Source organism: Eubalaena glacialis, chromosome 2 (genome assembly GCF_028564815.1).
Source record: "Eubalaena glacialis isolate mEubGla1 chromosome 2, mEubGla1.1.hap2.+ XY, whole genome shotgun sequence".
NCBI classification, from domain to species: Eukaryota; Metazoa; Chordata; class Mammalia; order Artiodactyla; family Balaenidae; genus Eubalaena; species Eubalaena glacialis.
Window position 1 is genome coordinate 180,113,186 of NC_083717.1, and position 20,573 is coordinate 180,133,758.

The 20,573-nt window shown below is 41.9% G+C and overlaps 1 protein-coding gene across 1 annotated transcript in view; it reads right to left on the reverse strand.

Annotated features, from left to right (window-relative positions):
* KCNK10 (potassium two pore domain channel subfamily K member 10) overlaps positions 1-20,573 on the reverse strand; it is a 133,912-nt gene that overhangs the window by 40,032 nt on the left and 73,307 nt on the right. Inside the window, exon 3 of the mRNA XM_061182787.1 lies at positions 8,685-8,802. Coding sequence (XP_061038770.1) covers positions 8,685-8,802 — 118 coding nt within the window. The remainder of the gene's footprint in view (positions 1-8,684; positions 8,803-20,573) is intronic.

Consider the following 20,573-nt stretch of genomic DNA (forward strand, 5'->3'; position numbering starts at 1 on the left):
AGGAGGCAACAAGAGGGCCACATTCCTGGATTTTTGCCTCTATTTGTACTGGGCCTGCTAGACTTCCCTGCCCCTCCTTCCAGAAGGCTTGATAGAACTTTGAAGTAAGGTACAACAGTGGCTCTAGAACTCGAGACTGCAGGGATTCCTGTTCTGATTCTTCCACTTACTAACTCTCAGATCCTGGGCAATTTACCTTTCTGCCTCGCTTTCCGCGACTGAATGATGGGGCTATTAATAGCACCTACCTTATAGCTTAAAGAGTTACATGTGAAGCATGAGTAACCTGTGGAGATTAAATACATGTGAAGCACGATGCAAAGAATAAGCCCTCAGTAAGGATCCACAATTATCATCTTGCCCCAGGTTTTCTGTGGGAAGGAATCGTTTCTAAGCTATGTGTCTCCAGGAAAACTAAGCCCCAGGAGAAAACAGGGTTGGTTCCTATTTTCCCTCTGGAAACTCCACTGTTCTCCTATAGCACCAGGACAAAGGACAAAATGCCTGTGCCCCAGGCTGGGCTGACTCATTGGCTTGGGTGGGCCCACAGCTGGATTTGGGTTGTGGGTATCCCTGGGGCAGCAAAGGCTGGGAAGTGAGAGGCAGCTGGTCAGGCAGAACTAGCCCAGGACGTTAGAATTGGATTTCATAAAGCAGAAGTCCCAGGAGCTCGTCCACCAACTGGCTTCTGGCCCAGAGAGAACATTCTCTTGTGAACGAGAAGGACCAAGGCAGTGCTTAGCTCTGGTCACCCCTGGCTAGAAAACAGCCCAAGCCCTTTCCAAAGAGAAAGCTGGTGTTTAAAGAGGACTTAGGCCTGAGTAGTGCACATGAAACTCTTCCATTTGCTGTTTACATGCCAAAGTCAAATCTTGGGCAAACCATGTGCTATTCAGCTCTGGTATTTGGTTTAGAGTACATGTTCTCAAAGCCTACTGTCTGTGCATTTATGGGCGTGTGGCCTGTGCAGTCACACAGAGCCCCACACTTAGAAGGGCCCCATGCTTGGTTTAATGCTCTGCCCTTGCCATTTTGTCGTTCTTAATCTTTTTTTTTAGCAAAAGACTGAATTTTCATTTTGCACTGGGCCTTGTGCCTTATGTAGCTGGTGCTGGTGAATAAATCTAAGCTCCATGGCTTACCGACCTTGAGATACTGAACAAGCTACTTGACATCCCTGGGTCTCAGTCTTCTCATTAGTAAAATAAGGCAAATAAGAGTACCTACCTCATGCAGTTAACGTGAAACTAAGTGAGATAACGCATGTGGAGCACAGTTCCCGGCACCTAGTAAGCACCCAGTAAGTGTTAGACGCAGCGACAGCTATTTCCAAAGCCATGGGCGAAACATCCAATCCAAGTGCTAGTCAAGTAGAAATAGCTGCCTCGGTCCCTTGGCAAGTACAGTTCTTAACTGAGGCCACCAGGCAAGGAACACAGTTACTGACTACCATCTGGGACCTGATGAGGGGCTCTCTAGGATATGGGTAGAGCCAAGTGACTTAATCCAAAAATGCCTCAAATGGAGAATTCCCTGGCAGTCCAGCAGTTAAGACTCTGCACTTCCACTGCAGGGGGCATGGGTTCCATCCCTGATCAGGGAAATAAGATCCCACATGCCACGCAGTGCGGCCAAGACAAAAAAAAAATGCCTCCAAGATGAAATCTAATTGCATTCCATAGTTGTTGGTGAGAACTCAATCATTTTCTGCCCTTCCACAGGTGATGGTTTGTGGGAAAGAATCTGCACACAGGAGTATCATTCCTCCAGCTTAGAAAAACTAGTTGCTGGAGACCCACCAGCAGAGTCAACAACTGAGGCAGGTGGGACTTTCTCACATCAGAATTAGTTACTGAGAAAGGAAACAGGGTGCACAATGGCCTCAACAAAGACAGCAGTCTAGTCTTCTGGCGTGGCTCCTGGTTTCGAGAAGAGCCTGAGTGTTCTCCCTTTTGCCATACACTTGTAGATCTTTCTGTATATCCTAGCACAAGAAAACCTTATTTAAAAAAAAAAAAAAAAAGAAGCTTTGATATTTTCAGATAAAAGGGACCTCTGATACTGAGTAATAACACTGCTTTTCAGGAAAAGACTATTATTCCTAAGATCTCTCTAACACGTTCTAAATAATGAGCACATTTTTTTGTGTCTGAATAGTACATAGTACTCAAGAGAGTCTTTCTGGAGAGCAATTTGGCAAGCCTTTAAAAGGTCGAGGCCCTCTGACACAGCAAGCCCTGGGGGATCTTTCCATGGAAACAGCCAGAGATGAAGATCACCATTCAAGAACAAAGATTTTCATCGTGATGTTACACTATCACAAAAGTAAAAACTGCGTAAGACTCCAGCAACATGTGATTACAGCATTGATAGTAGAGCCAGTGGAACCCATCAAAGCTTATGTTTTGCAAAGAACCTTAGGAAAATGGGAAAATGTTTACCGAATTATGTCACACATTATGTGAAATCAAGCAAGCATGCTAATGTATGCGTATTTCACGAATAATGAAAACGCTCCTCAGCTCCAGCGGCTCTACTGCCTGTGTCCTAAATGACGGAAAATTTCTCAGCAAGAACGGGAAGAATTAGCAGGCTCTTAGTTTTCTTATAAGCCTTGCTACCACTTGTGATGAATGAATTTACCACTAAATAATTGGGGAAAAAAACCTTATTTCCTCACTTCATTATTCTTACTAACATTGTACTTATGTTTTCTTTAGAATTCTCTAATGGTATGACTCTCTAAAGACCCTCCGCCCTGGAGTCAAAATTTAGCCAGCTAAATGGTGTTCAACTCACAACACATTATTTTTCAATTAAGACAAAGTGAGAGAGAAAATAGCATATTCTCCATTGAATAGAAAAGGACCCAATCTCTAACAACTAACACTGAGCCATGATACTGAAGCGGACTTGTGGTTTGGGTTGGGTTTTATTTTTGTTTGTTTTTGCTTTACGCTTGTTTTGTAGTAGTTTCCTGTTCAGCCTCCACCTTCTTTCATATTTTGGGAAAGGTCTCTGTCCTTTGCCCAGATATGACACAGTGTCCTGCCTCTCACTATAGAGGCAACAGCATCCCAGGTTGCCAGGACATCAGCATATGAACTTAGGGGCTTACCCAATAGGAAGCTCAAAGACTTTAAATCAAGAGCAAGTAGCCCAAAGAAGGTGGGAGATGGCAGCTGCAGTGGCCAGCAGGGTCAGGTACTGGCTATGAGGTCAGAGGATACTTACTGGCCTTCTGTGATCTCTGAGCCATAAGTGTGCATTGGTTAGAATTTTTCAGTCTTAGGCAAGATAAAACCCAATGCACACTCGCTTAAGAAAAAAGAGAAATGTACAGACCCCAGTAAATAGCACGATATTTAACATTTACTTCTTAATTCTTCATGGGTAGCTTCATTCCAAGCTCAAAGGATGCAAGCTGGACCCCGCTAATCACTCCTCTTTTGATACCCTGCTTCTTTACTGTTAGCTGAATTCTAAGCAGAAAAACCCTCAAGGGACGAAAATGAATGGTAGGGTCCCAGGCTTATCCTTTTCCCAATTTACATCCAGTAAGAAAGAGAAGTCACTTCCTCCAAAGCTCAAACAAAAGCCCAGGAATTGACTTGCTTATTGGCCTAATCCAGATCTCATGTCTGTCTCTAAACTCAGGGCTGTGGCCACGCACATGCAAGGCACTGGATTTCTTATTTTTATGGTTCTAATCTAATTTTAATTCACATTTTTTAATTTAAGTATAGTTGATTTATAATGTGCTAATTTCTGCTGTACAGCAAAGTGATTCAGTTATATATATATATATATATATACACACACATTCTTTTTGTTATATTCTTTTCCATTATTGTTTATCATAGGATATTGAATATAGTTCCCTATGCTATATAGAAGGACCTTATTGCTTATCCATTCTATATGTAATAGTTTGCACCTCCTAACCCCAAATATCCAGTCCATCCCTGCCCCACCCCCTTCCCCCTTGGCAACCACAAGTCTGTTCTCTATGTCTGTGAGTCTGTTTCTGTTTTGTAGAAAGGTTCATATGTGTCATGTATTAGATTCCACATGTAAGTGACATCATATGGTATTTGTCCTTCTCTTTCAGACTTACTTCACTTAGTATGACAATCTCTAGGTCCATCCATGTTGCCGCATTATTTCATACTTTTTTATTGTTGAGTAGTATTCTGTTGTATATATGTACCACATCTTCCTCATCCATTCGTCTGGCAATGCACAGTTAGGTTGCTTCCATGTCTTGGTTATTGTAAACAAAAGGCACTGGATTTCTTAGTCTAGACAAGGTGATTCTTCCCCTGTGGCCTGGGGGCCAAGTGTGGGGAAGGCGACCATTAGGGAAATGGTTATCAGGACGAGAGTGAGTAAGTGAATGGGTGCCAAGCAGCAGAAACTGAGTCATTTGCACGAACTCAAAGATTCCAGTGTAAGCACATTAAAAAGGGCAGAAGATGTTACACATCAAATGTTCCTCATTAGGCGGATGGAACCACCATTCCTCAGTTACATAACGTCATGTGGGTCAATGAACACAGTTGTTCAATAAACCAAGCCCTTGGGATCTTAACGAGTTAACACGATAAATGGGTGCACATCCCAATGTAGCTATAGTGTTTTTCAGTGCATCATATAGGCCACTGATTTAGCCATTTTATAAAAATAAGAATATTAGAATTTTCTTCTTTGTTTAATATACACTAATGTCTCATGGGTCCAATACTGGGCACTGGAGTGCAATTTCCAAAATGTACTTCTTGAAGTGGCTTAGACTTTCTCAATTTCAATTATTTTACTATAAATCCCCCTAAAACACATGACACATTTCCCCATCTTAATAACCAGACCGTTGAACACAATCTAACCTGACATTGGTCTTCTCTGATCTACTAAAGTGATGCCCTCGGGGGATGTTGAGGTGTATAGCACTTTTTGCCATTACACCAAATGGTGCCATGTCATCCTGCTTCCTTTGTTAGATGCTGTGGGATTGAGGACAAATATGACCTAATCTGGTCTGGAGTGTCTGAAAGGTTTCTAGGCCCTAGACTCACTAGTGTAATGCACACCTCTACTACTTGTAATAGTTGATCTTAATGTATTTGCAGATTTGCAAGCGTGAACCTAGTACATCATATGATTAAGAGGTTTTCTAAAAACAATTCTCTCTCACTCTAGTTTTCTTATTGCACATAACTTTCTTGATTGCACCGATGTAAAAATAACACAGGTCCTAAAGAGGAGGTCTATAACCATAAACAAAAACCTGTGCCTCTAAACAACGCTTAGCTTCTGAAACATGTGCCAATAGGAAGTCAATCGTCAAAGATGCATCCCCCAAAAAAGGCATACTCTCCATCACCAAAAAGTAAGGGAGAGGGAAAAACCTCCAAGAAGGCAAAGCTGGGCCTCAGAGAGCTATGAGATTTGAGAGATTTGAGCTATGAGAGAGATTTCCTCCCAAAGAGTATAAACAAATGTTAATGAAGGAATCCTCCCACTTCGAGGGCAGAAGAGTCTCCCACTGTCTGTCAACATTGCTATGAACCAGTGACTGTTGTGTGTCTCCCATTCTTCTGAAAGAGAATTTTTATTGTAGTGTGACTTCACTACTTCACTACTAAATGAGGGCAGATAACTCTCAAACTCATTTTCAGCAGAGCTGGGAGAGGGATGCAATCTACAGATTCCACCATATATGTAAGGATTACCAAAAGAAGATGAGATTGCACAGAAGCAATATGGGAAAATAATACAGAGAAGAAGTACAGAGAATGATAAGAGGGTCCATAGGTGGCAAATCTCAGAAAGTGCCAGCAAAAATCCAGTTATGAAAGTGAGTGTCTCACCTTGAACTTCAAAAAAGATATCCCTATATGTACCAAGTATGGAATGTAGGGTGAAGAGGGAGAGCAGCAGAAGCCCCCCTAAACTTGATCTGATCCAGAAAAACAGAAGAGGCAGAGCTATACAGAGAATAACACAGATGGGCCATATTTGCAGGAAGCACTCTGTCTCTTTGACAACAGGAAAGAGGAGAGTCTTGGCATGTGCTACCAGAAAGGTTACCTGCTTCTCCCTGCTCTCCTCTCCCCAGCCCATGGAAATGTTCAGCAGAGAGCTGGTCCAGGAATATCCAGTTCATTTGGCATCAAGTATGTGAAAAAGAAACTGGCACAGGGACTTCCCTGGTGGTGCAGTGGTTAAGAATCTGCCTGCCAATGCAGGGGACACGGGTTTGAGCTCTGGTCCAGGAAGATCCCACATGCCGCGGAGCAACTAAGCCCGTGCACCACAACTACTGAGCCTGCACTCTAGAGCCCACGAACCACAACTATTGAACCTGCATGCCACAACTACTGAAGCCCGCGCACCTAGAGCCCGTTCTCCGCAACAAGAGAAGCCACCGCAATGAGAAGCCCATGCACTGCAACGAAGAGTAGCCCCTGCTCACCATAACTAGAGAAAGACCACACACAGCAACGAAGACCCAACGCAGCCGAAAAAATAATAAAAAAGAAAAAAGAAAGAAACTGGCCCAGCATAAATATAAAGCTTCCGTTTTTTAAAAATGTGAAAGAGCAGCTAAACTTACCAGTGAATGTGAGACACTCAGCAGAAAAATGTTGTGCCAACCAGACGAAAATTGTAAACAACTATGAAGTAATCACCTCTAAGAATCATCACAAAGAAACCACAAAGATGCAAGAAATCAGGGAGGAAATGGTGAGATAACAAGTGCAGATGAAATGTGAGCTGAGCTAATAGAATTCAGGGAAAAAGTAGGAAAGAAAAAAGTCCCCTAATGATCACAAAAATGAAAACAAAATTGGAAGAAGCACATGGCAGAGTAGGTACTGTGAAAAAACAAAAAAAAAGAAGAGAAGATAATACTAACAAGTTGAAAATCAAATTTTAAAGATAAAAAGGAGTAGAGGGAAAACACTAGACATAGAAGACAAGCAAAGAAGTGATGATAGATGTATAACTGGAATCTCCAAAGAACAGAACCAAAATCATACAGCAGAGAAAATGTTTAAAAATAGCAATCAAGAAAACTTTCCTGAAATAAAAGGAACAAAACCTGGTAGTGTTATCAGATGAAAGATAAAGAAATAATCTTTTGAGTAGCTGAGCAAAAAGATCAAGTCACTTATAAAAGAGAAAAAATTGTCTGGCATCAGGTTTCTCCACAGCAACATAAGCATTGGGAGAAAGTGGAGATCCAACAAGACCCTTAAAAAAGAACATGTGAGTCAAGGGTTTCATTTCCAGCCAAACTGCCCTTCAAGTATAAGGCTACCATTTTGAACAACACAAGAACCCAGGGAATATTGCTCCCTGGAGCCATTCTTAAGGCAACTACCTGAAGAAGAGTTTCAGCCAAGCAAGTGATGGTGACAAAAGCTATAGCAAAACCATGATGAAAACCAGGGCTAGAGATGAACACCAACAATACTTAACTGTAGAACTATTACTAAAACAAATGGGAGTACCCAGGTAGCAGAACAGAATAGCAGAATGTGAAATATACACCCTGATGTTACAGAATGATACAATGAGTAATAATTGATAGTGGAAGAAGAAAAGAAGTTGAGATGCTGAGTAAGTTCCCTGACTGCATTATATATAATAGCTGAGAGCCAAGAGTTATTAAAGTGGGCAAATCTTCTAATAGAAGCCTAAGCATATTTCATAATGTAAAAGTAAACATTAAAAGGATGGTGTCAACCAAAATTGTGTGGTGGAGAAAGAGATGTCATCACCCATAATAAGGAACTAATAGATACTACTTAAAGAATAGAACACTAAGGTTATTATATGCGATTATAATTATAAAGTTAACCCCTATGACAAATCGTTTAATCCCTATGGCAAAAATACAAAACTCCCCAAGTATCAGAAAAAAGATACAAACAAAAATTGACAAAAGACAACAATTGGTGCAGGAAGGAAGTAATCATAGCTCGCCTTATGATCAGTTGTGAAGAGGAGCATTTACCTAGCAAAACAATGCAACTATTCACATTCATTTTTGATCTAATTAAACTATACTGGGAAGGAAGGAGGACGGGAAGAGAGCCCTTCTACAGTGGGGCGGGGAGGAAAAAGAGAACTAATTCCTCATCTTCCACAACAGGAAGTCAAGAAACCATCTCTAAAATAAAATTCGGGAAGTGTAATACCAATGTGACATTTAAAGACATGGAGATGAATATCAAAATAATCATGCAAAAGAAATGAAAGGGGTTGCCCCAGGGGAGGTGAAAAAAGAGGAGAGGGGCAGAGACTGCTGTTTTACGTAACAAACTTTGTAGAACACAGTTTGGCTGTTTAATGTATAACTTCAATAAAAAGTACACTTTTTGAAAAAGAATTTGAGCTCAGCTCATCAGTTCAGAGGTTCATTTTTTACCCTAACCTTTCCATGAGGTCCTTTCAAACGAAAGTTTCCCTAGTCTTTCATTTTGAAAAATGAAATTCTTCCCTCTGCTCTGCCTTTTATTGAAAGCCACCACACAAGCACTGCATTAATCTGAGTGTTTCATCAGCCTCCTTCGAACCTCCGGCTGCCATGTATTCTATGAGGACAAAATGTTGATTTTAGTGCCATTACTCAGGAGGGCCTGCAGAGGAAAAGATACTTGCAAATACATTGATACCTATGGTGGTGATGACAGTTCCAGCAAAGAAAAAGGCACTTCCGAGGTCCCAGTGACTGCTGTTGTTAGAAGAGTTTCCTATGGGGCTTACTCCTGCGTTGTCAGCGTCAAGAGCATGCTGCAAGGAAAGTGAGAAAGCATGAGGTTCAATGGAAAAGCTTACCAAGGGGCTTCCCTGGTGGCGCAGTGGTTAAGGATCGCCTGCCAATAAATCCAGGAAGATCTCACATGCCACGGAGCGACTAAGCCCGTGTGCCACAACTACTGAGCCCGCGTGCTGCAACTACTGAAGCCCACGCGCCTACAGCCAGTGCTCCGCAACAAGAGAAGCCACCGCAATGAGAAGCCCACACACCGCAACGCAGAGTAGCCCCCACTCGCCACAACTAGAGAAAGCCCGCGTTCAGCGACAAAGACCCAAGGCAGCCAAAAAGAATAAATAAATAAAATAAATACGTTTTTAAAAAAAGATTGCTTTAAAAAATAATAAGAAATGAGTGAACAAACTAAAGTAATAAATGTAGGCACATGATCTTCCCAAAGGTGTAAGAAAGCAATTTAAAATAAATAAGTTTATTAAAAAAAAAAAAGCTTACTAAGATTTCCTTGCTCAAGAACTTGCAATGATCTATAAAGGACTGGTTATGTGGATGAGGGTACGGTCATAAAATGAAATACTATTGTTACAGAGAAAAGCACAGGCCCAAATGGCACCACTTGTGCTAAAGTCCATGGTATCAAACCTGCACTTAATACCTGACTTTACTGCAGTTATGACCTTCCCCAGAAATGTAATCTTTTTTTAATATTTATTCTTTTCTTTTAGTGAAGTATAGTTGATTTACAATATTGTGTTAGTTTCAGGTGTACAGCAAAGTGATTTAGTTATTGTTTTTCAGATTATATTCCATTATAGGTTATTACAAGATACTGAATATAGTTCCCTGTGCTAAATCCTTGTGCTTATCTATTTTATATATAGTACTTTGTATCTGTTAATCCCATACTCCTAATTTGTCCCTCCCTCCCTCTCTCTCCCCTTTGGTAACCGTAAGTTTGTGTTCTGTGTCTGTGAGTCTATTTCTGTCTTGTATATAGACTCATTTGTATTATCTTTAGATTCCACATATAAATGATATCATGTAGTATTTGTCTTTCTCTGTCTGAGTTACCTCGCTAAATATAATATTTTCTAGGTCTATCCAGAAATGTAATCTTAATCAACCAGTCTGGAATTTTCTGGTCAGCACCAATGAGGCAGCCTGTCTCATGGACCTGCTCCATCCCCCAGAGGAAGAAGAGGCAATGTGCATGATAAAACCCCTGCTATTCCTTCCCCCCTCTACCCCCAAAGAAGATGTCCTGACCTAAAAAATAATCCTTTCTTTTCTTTTGATAATAGCTCCTTTGCCCCACTCTCTTCCTATAAAAACCTTCCATTTTGTACAACCCCTGGGAGGACCCCTCTAGCTGCTAGATGGGATGGTGCCTGATTCATAAATCATTGAATAAAGCCCATTAGATCTTCAAATCTACTCGGTTGAATTTTGGTTTTTGTTTTAATTTTTTGGCTTCGCCGTGTGACACGCGGGATCTTAGTTCCCTGACCAGGGATGGAACCCACGTCCCCTGCAGTGGAAGCGCCAAGTCTTAACCACTGGATCACCAGGGAAGTCCCTGAATTTTGTTTTTTAACACTATACATCCACTTGTTAAAATTAGAAAACTAGTTTTAAATTGGGGGAAAAAAATCCATATATAGTATGTTGCCATTTATGTAAAATTTGCAGGCATAGGATTTACCCAATCCTGGCAGAAGTTATGCAAAACGCAAACATCTTGTTGTGCATATGCATAGAAAGATGTCTAAAAGGACTGGCGTCCAAAGTGGTCACTCCCGGAAGGCAGGGCTTCAGTTCCTTTTCACTCTCCTTTTTTCTGTTTCGTTGGAATGTTTTACACTGAGCTTGTTTCAGGAGTTAAGAGCTTGGGCTCCTGGGTCAGACTGTCATGATTCTGCTCCTTAATCACCTCAGACCCTTGGGCAAGTTATTTTAACCTCTCTAAGCCCAAATTTCCTCATTTGCAAACTGGGGATAACAATGCCTTCCCCCACAGAGTCGTTGTGAGGATTAAATGAGATGATTCATGTAATACGCTTAGCCCAATGCCCAGCTCTGTGTCAGGGTTTAACAAATAGTTGACAATTTTGTGACTGTCATTTCACTGTCCCCCAACACACACACATACACACACAAACACACACACACACACACACACACACACACACACACACACGGCTCCTTTTAAAAATAAATAACAATGACTCCTCACTGGCTACCGGATTTGGAATTCCATACACCTTAAAATTCCCAGTGACTTGGCCACATTGATGCTCCAACCTCATCTCACACTACACTATTAAAGCCTCCAGCCCTGGGCAGGAAACTCTATGAGACATCCCCTCATACTTCGGGAACTTTGCTTTGCCCTCCCACAAAGGTGCCCACCCTTCAGGGTCTAATCTGGGCCCCATTTCTTCCAGGAGGTTCAGTTTGTACCTTGTAGCCTCCACAAAATGCCCCCATCCCAGGACTTACGCTTCTGCACCCATACATTTAACGGGCTTTTTGATCACACACTCCCTTGCCAGAAATCCTTCCCTACTCTCAGCATGCACAGAATAAGGTGGAAAATTCCTCAGCAGCCCTTCCTGAGCTGACCCTGCCAAACTCCTTCAGGTCAGGGGAGAGGGTAGGAAGAGATTTCAATCAGGTGAGCTGTGGTGAGGAAAGTAGGGGCTTCAGACGGAGGTGACAGAAATATGAGCTACTTCTAGAGTCTCCATTCCCTGGACAAAATTGTAATAACCCCATGTGAATATTGCCAGACACAATTAAATATTGCAATGGGATTATATTCATCCTAAATAATGCCCATAAAGCTCTGTTAAAACAAGCAGACAGTGGTTGCCATAAATTAGATTACAACTGAAAAAGTCAATCATTGTTACTAACATTTTGCCTTCATTGATCTGAGATATTTCAAACTCTTTAGACCAGGGATCAACCCTTTTCCAGAAAAGGTAGGACAGTAATTGTGGGCCACATATGGTTTCTGTTGCAAACCCCCTAGACAACTGACTGGACAAAAGAAAAAATCTCTTTTGTTTAAGTCTTTAGTTTATTCTTTCCTGCCTCTAAGAACATGAAATATTATACTGGCCACTGTTTCTAACATAAACCCTGGCACCCCAGAATTTAAAATCCAGCTGCATGGGATGTGTCTTTGCCTGTGGTTTAAATCGGCCTAATCTACAAGGATCACTTATTCATGGGGACTATGCAATTCTCTGCTTTAGAGAAAAGACAGATGCCAAGTCCTTTCTGCTGGTAAAATATCCATTGTCACTATACTTTGAGCACCATCAGACCAAGCCATGGGCCTTAACTAGTGTTTATAGCCTCATAGTCTATTCAGCTCTGATTCGACCACCTGGAAATAATACCTCAGGGACAGCTCCAGGCCCCAGTCGCTTAGGTAGCCACAGATCACACCATCAATACCTAATATTTACAACTTCTATGAAGCTGCAAAAAGAGTTTGGGTTCAATCAGGTCTCACTGTGCTGAGAATTACACATAAATATCCTAAGCAGACCAAGTGCTGCGTATAAAAATACAGATTTGCAGCAAAGACAGGCAGGGATAATTATTTGCTTCATCAAAAAATCCAAAGTAAGATTCCTTTTCAAGTTTCTTTTCTTTGAATTATGCAATTTATAAATATTTAATGTTTACATATGTAACCCTGAAGGAAAGTGTCTATCGGTTGAAAGGAAAGGAAATTAACATTTGTTAAGTGTCTACATTGAGGCAGGTGTCTTAGAAGTGTTCTTCCATTTTATCCCTTCCACAACTTGTGTGTTATTCAATTTTATCCTTTCTACAACTTGCAAGAACTTACGGAATATTATTGCTCTTTCGAGATAAGGAAACAGGCTCAGGAAAGTTAAGGAACTTGCCCGAGGTCACACAGCCAGGAAGTAGAGAAGCCAGAATTCAAGCCTTGACTGGCCCAGAGCCACGGTTTTGCGCTTTCCTCTGCATATGGTACCCAGAACACTCACCCTCCCCCACCCTGTGCTCCCCTCCAGACAGAGAGGAGGGAGAAGTCTTGTCATTGCCCAAGAATTTAGACAGAAGGGACCTCACAAGCGATCATTTCTAATTAGACTACTTCTTTGAACATGTCAGTGGGGGCACCAAACTTTATTTGGCTGCTGGAGCTGGTGAGAGCTTAATAGCTCAGCATTAAATTTTAAATTAAAATTAATAAATAAAAATGGAGAAAGGTTGATTTTATAGCCTGAAAGGGAGGGAACAGAGAAAAGAGAGAGAAAGCCCCGAAAAAAGGAGGAAGAGAGGAAAGCAAAAGAGACAAAGTGTCAGTTGAGCTCAGTTACAGCAATGCCCAAGACTTCTGAAAAGCAGGTCCATCTAGGACCCAATTTTAACTTGCTTCATATGTGTGATATAAATTCCTCTCTCGCTCCCCCAAATCTTCAGTAAAGTGGGCTATACAAGCAAATGCCCTGGGAAAGTGGTTTTAAATATAAGGATTGTTATCGGCACTGTGGGCCAGAATGTGATTTAAAACCGGAAGTAAGAAGGAGAAAAGTAAGGCCTCTCACAAGTCACCAACCTCTTGGTAAGACTTTAGAGGATCCCCAACCCCAGGAATGAGGTTTGATTCTATCTAGATCATATAGATCAGAAAGACTCCAGCAAACAAGCAGAATTAAAATGAATTAACAAACTCAGGTTACATACCTACAGGGGAAACCCAGTATAAATGGACTGTTATCGCTTGAACCAATAGCATCATTTTTAACTCAATAGTTCTGATTGAATTCATACTTCTAACATTATTAATTTTCTAAAGTATTTTCTAATAATCTTAACTGTTTGAACTCAAGTAAAGCCTTTTAAAATTAAATGCATTTGCTTTTAAGCTTGTTTGTTTCTTTTTCTCTCCATTCAGGCTGCAAAAGTGAAGATAAGCCAGCCCATTAGAAGTGTCCAAGCACGTAGATAATGAAATGACGAAACTGAGCCATGTACAGTCTGGCTTAAAGGATCAGTTATAGGGTAGAGGTTCAACCAACATCAGCATCATTTTAAGCCACAATCTCAGACTTAATGAGCATCACGTGTTCAATTACAAGATCAACCACTACCAAGTCCAGAGAGGTCTTCTGAGGATCAAAAAGAAAAAAATTAAACTACATGTCATGTGAGAGTTTCAAGCTTCAGGAAAAACATACTATAGATAAGAGGGTCTCATTTGAAAATTTAATTCCACCCCTTTTTGAATTTCCTTTTTAGCCTGTCAGTTAGAACTTCCAGTTCCTACCCAGTAAACGATTCATAAATGAATGTTTCAATCAATAAGAAATGAGTGGGGCTTGCCTGGTGGTGCAGTGGTTAAGAATCTGCCTGCCAATGCAGGGCACACGGGTTCGAGCCCTGGTCCGGGAAGATCCCACATGCTGCGGAGCAACTAAGCCCGTGAGCCACAACTACTGAACCTGCGCTCTAGAGCCCGCGAGCCACAACTACTGAGCCTGAGTGCTGCAACTTCTGAAGCCCACGCGCCTAGAGCCCGTGCTCCGCAACAAGAGAAAAGCCCACATGCAGCAACGAAGACCCAACACAGCCAAAATAAATAAATAAATAAAATAAATACATTTAAAAAAAAAGATTGCTTTAAAAAAAAATAAGAAATGAGTGAACAAACTAAAGTAATAAATGTAGGCACATGATCTTCTCAGAGGTGTGAGAGGAAAGCAATTTATTTCTTTGTAATACAGACAAACATAAGAAAGTAGTCCAACACAAAGAAATATAATGATTGTCCTATTTTTTTAAAAAATAAAGAAGGAGGAGGAAGAGTTGGTGACAGTGGTAAGATCTAAAAGAATCTGTTTCTAACTTACTTACAAAACAGAAACAGACTCACAGATCTCGAAATCAAACTTCTGGTTACCAAAGGGGAAACGTGGGCAGAAGAGATAAATTAGGAGATCGGGATTAACGTATACACACTGCTATATATAAAATAGAAAACTAACAAGGACCTACTGTATAGCACAGAGAACTATATTTGACATTCTATAATAACCGATATGGGAAAAGAATCTGAAAAAAAATGGAGATATATATATATATATATGTATATATATCTGATTCACCTTGCTGTACCCCTGAAACTAACACAACATTGTAAATCAACTAGACTCCAATAAAAATAAATTTAAACATCTGTTTCTCACAGAGAGTAGAATGGTGATTGCCAGGGGCTAGAGGGTGGGGAGGGCAGATATTGGTCAAAGGGTACAAACTTCCAGTTATACGATGAATACATTCTGGGGATCTAACGTGTAGCATGGTGATTTCAGTTAATAATACTGTATTATATACTTGAAGTTACTGAGAGAATAAATCTTAGATGTTCTCACCACAAAAAAGAAATGGTAATTATACGACATGATGGAGATGTTAGCTAAGGCTATGCTGGTCATCATTTTGTAATAAATAAGTATATCAAATCAATACGTTGTACACCTTAAACTTCCCCAATGTTATATGTCAATGATATCTCAATAAAACTGGAAAATAAATAAATAAAAGAATCTCTTTTCTTCCTGCTTCCTCTATCCTCCTTCCTCCCCTGCATTAGGACCACCAGAAAGGTATAACAGAGAAACTGCAGCCTCTCCCAAAATGAGAAGGGGATAAAGAGCCCTCGAAGACCCCTCCACCAAATTCCCCTGGTGCTGTCATCCCATGAGGCAATGCTGGGCTGCATAAATCACGGTTCCGGGCAGCACAAGATACCATCATGAGTGTTAGCGCTACTCTGGGATGAATGATGGCCCACAGGGGACCACTAACTGTCTGTGGCTTTTCTCCTATGATCTGTGTACTTGGTGAGACAATCTGTTTCTCTGTTTCCTCATATGGCACCAAAAAGGAAGACAAACAAAGGTGGAGCGGTAATCACTCAGCTTGTCTGAGATTGAAGAATGCAGCCGATTGGCACCATATACACGGACGCTAATAACCATGGCGATGGTTTGATTTACTGTCCAAACCAGGACACTTGCAGAGGGAAAAGGGCCTTGTTCACGATTATGCTTGGACTGCAGGACAGGCATAAGACAGGACGTATGATCCTTATACTAAGAGCCCACACTACGGGGACAAAAGGAAATGACCTCATCTGAGGGCACAAAGGTGGCTCTAGGTCTACAATGTTCTTAATCTCGAGAGGGCACAGCCAGCAAAAGGATTTATGAAGGAGGTATTTAGCCAGGGGTCGAGGCAAGAGGAGGGGGTCGTGGTGGAAAGTGGCTTCATAAATGCATTCAAAGCGGGCATACTTTCAGCCATTAATGGACAGAAGGAAAGCCACAACCCCTGGGAGACAGAGAAGGGCAACTGGCAGACCACATTCATTACGACTCACAAATGCCCCTAATGACTCAAAACCCTGACAACAGGGTAGCAGCATCCTTCCACCGCCTCACACATTTGTTGCGGAAGGGCCTCAGGTGAGAAGTGGAAGTATGATATTAATTTGTTCGCCGCAGTTGCTTTTTATTTCTCCTGCTTCAGAAGCATTTCACATATAAATATTTCACAGCAGCAGAAGTGACCGTGCTGGGGCTGGGGGCAGGGGGCGGGGCTCCTTCACGTCCAAGTGCAAAGCCACATCATATACATACTTCAGACAACAGTGGGAGGGCATCAGAGAGGAAACGTGAGCCACCCCCAGCAAGGCACTTCTTGATTCCAAGAAGTCTTCACTTCAGTACAGAAAGAGAGAGAGTATAAGCACCTCATATCTTCCTCTTGCAACAGAGAAAGTTCATGGATAAAGTGCAAATGTCTAGCCTGTGCAAGGTACTCAGCTTCTCTGAGCCTCAGTTTTCTCATCTATAAAATGAGGTACCCCTCCCTGCAGGGTTGCTGTCAGAATTTGTTTTAATGTATACATGACTTCAGGCAGCGTGCCTTGTCATTTCCTATGTGATGACGTTAATAGTAACAGGAATCCTGAGTACTTACCAGTGCATAGATTAACTCAATTAACCCTCGTGGTGACCTGTGAGATGGGCATCCCCATGGGACACGTGAGATGGATTAGTGAGTACCTTGCCACATCTAGTGCCCGGCAAAGCTAGCAAGTGGATACTCTTTGCATTGTCAACAGGAAGATCATCGTCCTAAATGCTAGAAAGGCAGCTTCTCTCTGTGTTCTTCTTTCTCCCCATCTCAGACCCTCTCAGCCCAGCTCCCTGCCTCTGGAGAGCAGGCTGGCTCCCCCCTAGGCTGGGACACCCCAAGTGTCTACAAGAGGTCGAGGGAGAGGGGGACTGATGTGCACAGGTCCTCACCTCCCACCCAGGCAGATGGCCAGTGTGGCAGTCAGGCCTGTGCTGGCCCACAGACTCACCACCTCAGCGTCTCCCACAAATAAACGCTCACAGAAACCACGCCAGGCCATAAAAAGGCAAAGAGAGAGGCACCTTCCGTGCCATGGGGGATATGGTGATGGTGTTTATTTTCCTGCTGCCCTAAGTATCTAATTGTGTGCAAATATTAGCCTTTCCTCTGTCCTGGGGATTCAGGCAGCAGGCTTTCATTGGTGCTTTACGACCCGGTTATAAATGTAAAGTGAAGGTCACCTGCAGATTGGACAGCATGAGTGGAGAATTTGTTTGAAGAATAAGATAGAGAAACCCAAGATGAGCTAGATGGCACATCCAGAGCCTATGGTCTGAGGAAGCTAGCTTTCCTTGCTACCACTAGTTAATTCTTTGGGGAGAAAATGTTCTAAAACTCAGTTCCTTAGCACCTGGGTATACACTAATGACTAACGTAGCCAAACATTGTCATATGGGACCAAGCCATAGTGGCAGGAGAACTTCTACCTTCCAAATTGTGCCTTACAATGTAGAATTACTTTTCTCTGTCTCTTTGACTACATGGAAGGATGAAATAAGAGACATTTTAACGCATCAAGTCCACTAAGGAAGCAGAGATATATGTGTGTGCTCTGATAAGATCAATAAACTTTCAGACTAACTAACTGTCGTCCTTTCATCTCAGGTTGGACTCAGCCTCTGCAGGTTGAAAAACAAATCTGCCAAGTGATGTTGAAAAATCACCTTGGTCCTGAGGAGAATGCTTGATGTATGCACCGCTCTCTCTGCACTTGAGATTATTCCTATCAAAGATGAGTCTCTCCAATTTCTGGGGAAAAAAAATTTTTTTTTACTGGGCTACAAAAGCAGCTCCAGGAATTCTGATTCACTGCCGTGTGAGCTAAACCCAAGATGACTATTCCTTCCATCGTCACTGCATTGGAGAGAGCTTGAAATTTAACAGATGATTAATAACATCATGAAAACGAGATGCTCCTGCTATCTTGTTTTCATTGTAGCTTTTCACTTGGACTCTTTCTTACTTTTGAGTGCTGGATATTAATCCCAAATTAATATTTCATTTCCTGCGCCCCTTAGAAAATGCATCAGCACCTTCTACCAGCACCTCAGCTCTCTCTCCAGTTTGCAAACCTTTCTTCTAACGCTCATCTGTCATGTCACTTTCTTCCACCTGAAAAAGGACAATATAGGGAAGTAGGAATTTGTACTTCTGATCCTCATTTTTCAAAGAACAAAAGGTTAAACCCTCCCTTCCTCAGTAAGGCTAACCCTCATCCACAAGCTTTCCGTCTCTTCCGCCCATTTCTACCAAGAATGGAGGGAAAATACATGTTCTCAATAGATACGGATAAGCGACTCTCAACTGCAGACCTGAATGATACATCGTGTACTGTGGTTTTAAATAGACTCTATTGGCCCAGTTCAACACCTTATGTGAAGATGCAAAGCCATGTCCCTCTAGAGCACAACCAACAGATAATTATTATTCTCCGTAGTCTTCTCACAGGAGAGTGAAGGTCCTTCTGGGGGTCCCACAGATTGAGTCAGAGACTCCTGCTCCGTGAATAAGGGCCTGAGTGTTTCCTTATCTTCTGGCACCAGTCACACTGGACTTTAACTACCCAAGCCACGTCGGTCTCCCCCAGCAGGAGTAGAGCATCTTGGTGAAAAAGCGTGGGTTCTGGAGCCAGGCTGCCTGTGTCCAGATCCCAGTTCTACACCTAAGCTTGGGCAAATTATCTAACTTCTCTGTTCCCCAGCTGCTTACCTTTACCTCGAAGGATCACTGTAAAGACTAAATAACTTAATAAACATGAAGCATTTAGAGCAGTGCCTAGCCACAGTAAATACCGCGTAAGTGAGCTAGTGAGACAATGGATTCTGGAGGACAGGGAGTAGACATCTTGCATCATTTTTTATTTTATTTTTCTAATCATCCGTCTAACACAGCACCTGCTGTGCTGAATGACAGGCATTCAGCAAATATTAGTTATTAAAATGAATACAACTGATTATGAGTAATGAAAATAATTGTACGAGCCACACACCACCAAAACCCTGTTAAATGAACGAGTCACAGATGTAGAAAACAAACGTATGGTTACCAAGGGGGAAAAAGTGGGGGGAAGGGATAAATTGGGATTGACATATACACACTACTATATATAAAATAAGTAACTAATAAGGACCTACTGTATAGCACAGGGAACTCTACTCAATGCTCTGTAATGGCCTATATGGGGAAAGAATCTAAAAAAGAGTGGACATATGTATACGTATAACTGATTCCCTTTGCTGTATACCTGAAACTAACACAACATTGTGAATCAACTATACTCCAATAAAAATTTTAAAAATAAAAAAATAAATCTTGCTAAATGCGATTTTTGCCTCACCTTCAATGAGGAGCAAACACATGCACATTTGTAGATAAATGTGGACACCGACACCGTAGCATTCACTTCTGGATTTTGTTTTATTTTTATGAGAGTTTTTTAAGAACATTGACTTCTCATTTGCAAATTCATTTTTCTAGTGTCATGCCAACTGTCATTAGCTCTTTCATTTCTGGCTTAAAAGCTTTAGATCTTCTTCCCTAAACAGTGATGGAATCAACAACCCCAGGGATGAAAACAGTAAGAATAATGAAGTGTAAGCCTGCAGAGACAGGCCAGGGGCTGCAAGCCCGATCTTGCATACATTGAACAATCTTCTGCATGACCACTTGGCTGAAGAAACGGCAGTGCCTCTGACTTCAGGGCAACAGCCAGAGGAGTTGCTTCAACTTGCCAGATCTGCATCTTTGGGCACAAAGATGCCGATCCTGCGCTCACCAGAGGTCACCTGCTGCCTCGGCTGTGGTCCAAACTTCCTGCACAAAAGGCTGCTTGGAGGAAGGGAGGGCCCAGGGCAGGGAAGGAGAAGGCTCATCTGGCTTTGCACTCACTCACAGCAAGGATTTCCACTGGCTGCTGAACGGATGTCTCAGGCGCCATCCTTTCCTTAAAATCATCACGTTCCTAAATATGTAAAACTTTGGGGCTATGGACACCAAGGGCATCTGCTCATGCATAAAGAACACAGAAGAAGTACTCTTGACAACCAGACCGAGAGGAAAGGTCTTCTAGAGCACAGAAACAAAATCACTTTCTGCTTTGCTTCTGTGAAGGTTCTAAATGAAAGGGGAGTTCCCTGGCGGCCCAGTGGTTAGGACTCGGCACTTTCACTGCCATGGCCTGGGTTCAATCCCTGGTCAGGGAACTAAAATCCTGCAAGCCTCAGGCGCAGCCAAAATAAAATAAAATAAATAAACGAAGGGCTCTTGGTCTCCAAAACAGATATACAAGCACCATTCATTCATTTCTCAAACTGTAAGC